General features: G+C 33.1%; 1 protein-coding gene across 1 annotated transcript in view; it reads left to right on the forward strand.

Moving 5' to 3' along the window:
- CDH12 (cadherin 12) overlaps positions 1-7753 on the forward strand; it is a 498310-nt gene that overhangs the window by 475633 nt on the left and 14924 nt on the right. The window contains exon 10 of the mRNA XM_017524645.2: positions 7284-7405. Within this exon, the coding sequence (XP_017380134.1) occupies positions 7284-7405 (122 nt within the window). The remainder of the gene's footprint in view (positions 1-7283; positions 7406-7753) is intronic.

A 7753-nucleotide genomic window follows, 5' to 3' on the forward strand; every position in this document is an offset into this window, starting at 1 on the left:
AGAAACCTAGCATGAGTACAAGGTAAAACTCCTCTCTGTGGTCTCTCTGTCTCTCTCTCTCACTATACCTTTTGCCTCCCAGTAATGAAGAAAATTCAGGTGACAAATATGATTTTTTTTCCAGCATGTTATGATATTTTGATTTTTATCCTGAAGCAAAGAAGTAAACATTGAGGAGATATAATCAAAGACAGAACTTGATCTGACTGGTATTTTTGAAAATTTATGTTGGTTACAGTGTAAACCAAAAATAAAATTCTAAGACCCACAACTGACTGAGTGGATCCCTCCTCTCAGCCAAGGGAATTCCAAATTAAATCTGAAAAACTAGCTCAGGCTATGATGACGGGAAGGGAGAGTCAAACATGCCTCATGATACTCTCTTTCCTCTGGAATCAGGCACAAGTGAGCAGCATTAACGTTAGAACAAAGATCTTAAGAATGACAAAACAGACTCTTTGAAGCAATAAGATACCAAATTTCAACTTGGCTGTAGTGACATCGCATGACATGATGGATAACCAGGCCCTAAAAGAAACAAAAGTAATTTACCCCAAAATATATTTCTTTGACATATTTTGAAATGGGCCTGTACAGCTCTGTCTTATGGGGGAAAATTAACATTCTGTGGAGAGTTTTCTTTCCTTTTCAGGTCTTTTCCTGATCTAGGGGAGATTTAACTAAGAATCTGGTACCTTTTTAGGTCTGATAAAAGACGTTTACCATCTATTCTTTTTGAAGCTTTCTACCTAGAGACTTCATCTGTATAATAAGAACGTTGTTCCCCACAACCCCTAAACTTAACCCAGACACTCGTTTTTACTGATTCCAGGTCCTTAAATAAGAACTTAGCACTCTGAACCATTGTCCATCAGAAAATCTTTGAATCCACCTTTGTGTAGTCACAGAAGTATCTTGGTGAATAAATTTTCTTTATGGATTTCCCAGACTAGCTACAGATTATTTTAGACATGGAGTAACTTCATGTATCATTTAAAAGGAACTGAACCAAAGAGAAAAGCCGAAGAAAGCCTGCATCAACCTGTATCATTTGTTTATTGTATCTTACACAGTTAGCACTAGTATAGTTCAGTTTTGTGTCATAAAAGGCTAAGATTCCATTCTTGAAGTTATGGTAGTTGTAATTTAGAGCGCAGTCACACAATTGAATTTTAACTCTTTTTTTAAAGTTTAATTTTAGGTTCAAGTGTACATGTGGAGATTTGTTATGTCGGTAAATTGCAAATCATGGGGTTTTGACGTACAGATTATTTTGTCACCAGGTAATAGTTTTTTGTTCCTTACCCTCCTCCCACGCTCCACCCTCAAGTAGGCCCTTATGTCTGTCACCCCATCCTTTGTGTTCATATGTGCTCAAAGTTTAATTCCCACTTACAGGTGAGAACACGTGGCGTTTGTTGTCTGTTTCTGTGTTAGTTTGCTTAGGATAATGGCCTCCAGCTCCACCCATGTTTCTGCAAAGGACAAGAACTCATTCCTTCTTATGGTTGCATAGTATTCTATTATGTATATGTGACACATTTTAAAAATCCAGTCTACTGTTGATGGACAATAGTGCTGCAATGAGCATACATGTGCATGTGTCTTTATGGTACAACGATGTATGTTCCTTTGAGTATGTACCCAATAATAGGATTTATTGCTGGATCAACTGGCAATTCTATTTTCAGTTCTTTGAGAAATCACAATACCGAATTTTAACTTTTTTTCTTTTGAGTCGGACTTTCACTCTTGTCATCCAACCTCGAGTGCAATGGTGCAATCTCAGCTCACTGCAACCTTCACCTGCCGGGTTCAAGCGATTCTACAGCCTACTGAGTAGTGGAAATTACAGGCACCTACCATCACGACCAGCTAATTTTTGTATTTTTAGTAGAGATGGGGTTTCCCCATGTTGGCCAAGCTGGTCTTGAACTCCTGACTTCAGGTGATCCACTCGTGTCGGCCTCTCAAAGTGCTGCGATTATAGGCGTGAGCCGCCATGCTTTGCCGAATTTTGGCTCTTATTGTTATTCCAAAGAGATGCTATTTTAAAATAAAATAAAACAAAGTAACTCCAGTGTATTTTAATATAACAAGAACCTTGTGTTCACTAGTACTTTATAGTTTCTAAATCATGTTCAGTTACACTTCTCATTTGGTTCTTGGAAGCATATCTACTAGGTACAAGTTTAAGAAGTTCTGCCTTGTCCTTTGAATGTAAGCTGGGCTTCCTCATAGCCTGGTGGCTAGATGTGTTATAAATGTAACTCATTGAAGATGTGATCATCACATACATTGGTGTATATCAGGCATTCCATCTTCTTGCTCTCTGAGTTAGTTAATAGCTATTATAGGGCCTTGAGAAACTGTGAGATTTGAATTCCTGTCTTGACTCCAACAGAAATCATAGGAAAGATTATATCAATGTTTTTTCATCTATAAATAGCTATTTATATATTTATAGTTTTCAAACTTTGTAAATCAGCAGGACACGTTGTCAAATAAAATCTTATGTGGAATCTCCTTAGATTATATGAAGAAAATGGTGGTTAATGCTAACAGCTTCTCTTTACACCTTGTGAAACAACGTAGCACTCAGAAGAATAGCATGAGAACTATAAATTCATATAAATACTAAATTCTCTTTTGGATTTAGAATTCAGGTTTTTCAGCCTTTATCAAAGGTTGCAATGGTAGTTCCTAGTGAACCATTTCCAGAGGAGATTTCTGACTACAGATTCTAATTGGGCCATACCTAAAAATCTTCTGACAATGAAGCTGACATTTCTTTGATGAAGAAGTGAGGTCTATCCTCCCTTCCTTTGAGTATATTAAGTATCCTTCAAAGGGTACTTAATATACTGACAAATTTGGACTTTGCTAGTGTATTAAATGTACAATTATCACTTTACATTTATCTCCTATCCAATGAACTTGATGTATTCCTTTATTATATCTGTAAGTTTATTTGCAGATTCCTTAGGATTTTCATCTACAGGCTCATATTGTCTTTAAGCAGTAATCATTTTCTTTCTTTCTTTCTATCTGGATACCATTTAAAAATATATATTTGGGTCTGATTTCAATGCATAAAACCCTCAAGGACAATGTTGGATATATACATTTCAAGAGCACATATTCTTATTCCATGCACAGTGTTAGAAAAAAAGTGTGTCACCATGATATTAGTTTCTCATAGTCATACTTCATCAGGTTGAGCAAGCTGCCTTTTATTTATTGTTTCTTGAGAGTTTTTATCATGAATGGACTAGGTTTTTTGTCAAATGCAAATTCCAAGTCTACTGAGATAGCCTTGTAAAATTTTGTTCTTTCTTGTGTTAATATGGAGGTTGTTCTTGGATGTTAAATCAACCTTGTGTCCCTAGGATTAACATCCATTTGTCCTAAGGTATCATCTGTATAACTTGCTGCTTGAATTAATTTGCTAATATTTTCTTAAGGAGTGTTTGTACTTGTGTTTATAAGACGCAATAGTGATTTTGGCTTTTGTGAGGTTTGTTTTTTTTTTTTGGTCTTTGATATCAAGGCACATAGGATTAGGTGGTAAGTGCTTCTTCCTCTACTTCTGAAAGAGACTGTAAGAAAATGCTATTATTTGTTACTTAAATATTTGATAGAATTCCCCAGTGAAAGCCACCTGGGCTTGGGCTTTACCTGGTGGGGAGATTTTTCAAGTTCATTTCTTCACTATTTTAAGTATGTTAAGATTTTCTATTTATTCTTCAGTCAGTTTTGCTAATTTGTATGTTATAGGGATTTGCCAATTTCACCTATGTTAACTATGTTCTCACATAAACAATTTAAAATATTCCTTTATCATTTTGTATTTTATTTATAATGAGAAGTAATGAATGCACTTCAGATTTTGGTAATTTATTTTTGCTTTTTTTTCTCTTAGTTTAAGCTGTAAGTTAAAATTTTAATAATAAAATAGGTTCTAAATCAAATTGACTCTATATGCAATGGGATCTGACTCATGTTATTGAAAGATAGGGAGAGGAAGATCTATCAAAGCATTGTGAAGATATAAGGGACAAACACAGAACTGTTTCTTTGTTATCTTATACGAGCCTCAAATTAGTAAGTAACTAGCTATTAAATTTAGGCAATGTGGAACAATAATAATTGACATTTAAATGGTTTGACAATTAGGAACTCAACAGTTAATTGTGTAAGACTATGATTATTTAATGTTTACTAGGTCCGTAATTAAATTTGCTTTATAACTACTCAACAGTAACAAATTTCCACATCGTGTTATTTTCAAATAATGGTAAAATAATACTCATGCTGAATTGAGGTTAAATGAATTTCATCATTGTTGCCACAAATATTGATTAGATGAGTCAGTAAGAAAATAGGTCCTTACCTTTCAAAATAATTTAGTATAATATCTATTTATATAAATTAAAGAATGCTGTATTACTCCTATACATTATTCATTCTCTTGAAAATTTCAATTTATTTTTGAGAACAGTAGTTCTCAAACTGAGATGTTATTGCTTAACAATATTAGGTGACATTATTAACATTTGATTATGGAACGTTTTGAAAATATATGATAGGAGAGAGTAATATTACTAAACAGATAAACTTGTTACTCATTTTCAACAATGTGAACATGTTTCTGGTTATTTTTTCTCTCTTTATCTGGACATTTATTTTGTATTGCCACAATGCTGCCTTGTGACATTTAGTCTTCAGGAAATTTCGATATCCTGTAGGGTATCTAGTTTACAGGGAGGTTTCACACCACAAAACACTGACTTAGCTAAAATGCCAAAAGTACCTTTGGGGGAAACACTAATTTTTTTTTAATAAAACAATGACAATATTGAGAATAATTTGGGGACAATTTACTCATAACAGATATTAGGATCTATTTTGCAGGATAGAAAATAATTAACAACTAACAGAAGAGAATTAATTTCTGATGGATAATCCAGGTCTAAATTCATTTTAATAACGTTTTCTTATATTATAAAATAAATCTCTAATGGAACTCCTGTCTCCTGTGGAAGATATCCCATTCTTTCACCAACTTAATGAAAAAAATCCTAATACTGAAAAGAAGTAAAAAAGACATGCTCCTTTTCATGCAGTTGCAGGAATTCATACGTTATGTGCCATGTAAAATAGAAAGTAGAGACTGAGTTTTACATTGCCCAGACATTGAGTAGTTTAAGTTATTCACATTCATTTACTAAACTTTATGAAATGAATTAGTTATCTTTTTGTAAGTAACTATATAATTGCCAAAGTGTTTTTTTTTTTTTTCATTTCTTCTAAAGCTCAATATATAATAGAGTTTAATAGCAGAGCTGTGGAATCAGAACAGCTGGAATCAAAAACTAGCCTTATCAGTTTCAACTTATAATATTCGAAAAGTTATATCCCCGTCTATTCAGAGTTTCACATACACAATGGAGATAAAATAATGCCTAAATTATAGTTACTGTAACATCTAAATGAGTTTATCTTTGTAATGTGCTTTAGAATATTTGTATGTTGCAGGCATGCTAAAATATTAGGCATTAGGCATTGTGGTTGTTTATAATTTCCAGTTTCTTTATAAAAGTAAACCTAGTTTAACCAAGCTGTCGACTGGTATTTTATATTTTATACTATGTAAAAACAAATAGCAAAAACAGAAACAGACCTTGAGCTTCTCCACAAAATATAAATGGTAATAAGAGTAACGATATTTACCGAAATTTATCAAACATGTTGCAAAATACCACCTCATGTAGTGCAACAGCACTATGAAGCAGAGCCTGTGAAGCAGAGCCTATGTTTCATGCAAGGAAACTGAATTGAAGAAAGGATAAATAACTTGTGAAAACCAGGCCAGTTTCCACCAAGTAAGATAGTGGCTTGTGACCAATATAAATGTTTAAATAATATGTATTTTCTGAATAATTCTCCAAGATTATTAACATACCTTTTATAAACACACCTGGTATTACAAAAACATACCATTTATACTCAATTTATGTTACCTGTGTGGGTATTGGTACAAATACTGAATGTCACTGTCACATGTGAATAGGAGAATGCTGTTAAAGTTGTTGTGTCAAATGGTTGTAATATACTTTTTAAGTGAATTTTAACCAACCAAGACATTGTATACCTTTCAAAATCAGTCATGTTGAATGATTTTTTATGCATTCTTTGAAGTTATTCTAAATAGACATGTAAAAGAATATTACAAGTTTTTGGAGGTACTGCAGAAGTCTAACTCATAAAGCAATCAATAGAGAAGTTATGATGGAATAAGCATGGTCTTTGAATTTTTGTAATCCTGGGTTTGCCTCTAAGCTTCCCATTCATCTTGCTTTCTGTCTCTTTATAAGAGGTCCTTCAACAATGTGTAACAGTTTAGCCATCTGTAACATTTCATAAGGTAAAATTATATATTGTACAAGTTCACCACAGGTGCATTATTTTATGATTTTATGCTTTATTGGTTTATGTAATTATTTCTAGTTTTATTCAGCAAATGACAGAGATAATAATCCATAAGCTGGGAACAAAACCGGTGATAGGATTTTGGCAGAGACATCTTGTCAAACTGACAGCCTTTCTGATACTGTCAGGAAGCAGGAAGAAGTAAGTTACTGCAAAAAAGTTTATTACTCCCTTTTTATCACCAGCAAGTAATTTAAGGATATCCACTAGCTTTCCATAATCCGTCCCTTATTTCTACTTCCTTAAGTTTACTTTAACACTTTTCATTTATGAAGAGTCTTCTCTCCCTTTTTTGTTACAATTCTTCTTTTCAGGAGGAATCTTCCAGGAGAAATCATTTTGAGTGAGTCATTTAAATATGTAGATTATTCAACTGATAACATTTTCATTATAAGGGTACAACATAGACGATTTTTTATCTGGGGAAAAATATCACTGTTGGTAAACATTGGTTCTGTGAGCTAGCCCTGGAACAGTGGCTAAGTCCTTCTTTTAGAAAGAGCTACACTTATGCTAAAATATCAATTAAATAGCTGGCCTTATGTTGGTATTGAATTCTGATGGTTCCAACTGCAGATGATAAAAAGGATTCATTTGATAAAGAAGATACAAAATGATAAAAGAACCCATTTTGTCATCTGTAATTGGAACCCTCAATTTTCTAGAAGAAGAGGGATTTTTTTCTTATTCTATATATAAGCTGATTTTTAAAAATTAAAATGCTATTTATTGTAGAAGCAATAATTGACTGGATTTTGTAATCATCTTTTATCTTTATATGCTTTTAACAGGTAACCCTTTATTAACCAGCAAAGTCAATATACTGATTAATGTCTTAGACGTCAATGAATTTCCTCCAGAAATATCTGTGCCATATGAGACAGCTGTGTGTGAAAATGCCAAACCAGGACAGGTATCTTCTAAATTTTGTTTCTTGAGTATATAAAGACCCACTATATGCATGTCTTTTAAGTTATAAGTCCAGACATGAATATACACACATACATTTATTTTTCTGAATCAGATCTCTTCATAACAGAAACCATAAGAGATATTAAACCATTGTAAATTAATAATATAGATGAATGGATGTGGAGGTGATACCGCGTAGATGAAGTATTGATTGCCTAGTGAAAGTTCTTTGTATAATTAAAGGTCTACACTTGGGAATTCTGCTATTTTTCCATTCTCTTACTGTGGAATTTCTTTTTTTTTTTTTTTTTTGGGACAGGGTCTTACTCTGTAGCCCAGGCTGGAGTGC

Source organism: Cebus imitator, unplaced genomic scaffold, assembly GCF_001604975.1.
Source record: "Cebus imitator isolate Cc_AM_T3 unplaced genomic scaffold, Cebus_imitator-1.0 Scaffold35, whole genome shotgun sequence".
NCBI lineage: Eukaryota > Metazoa > Chordata > Mammalia > Primates > Cebidae > Cebus > Cebus imitator.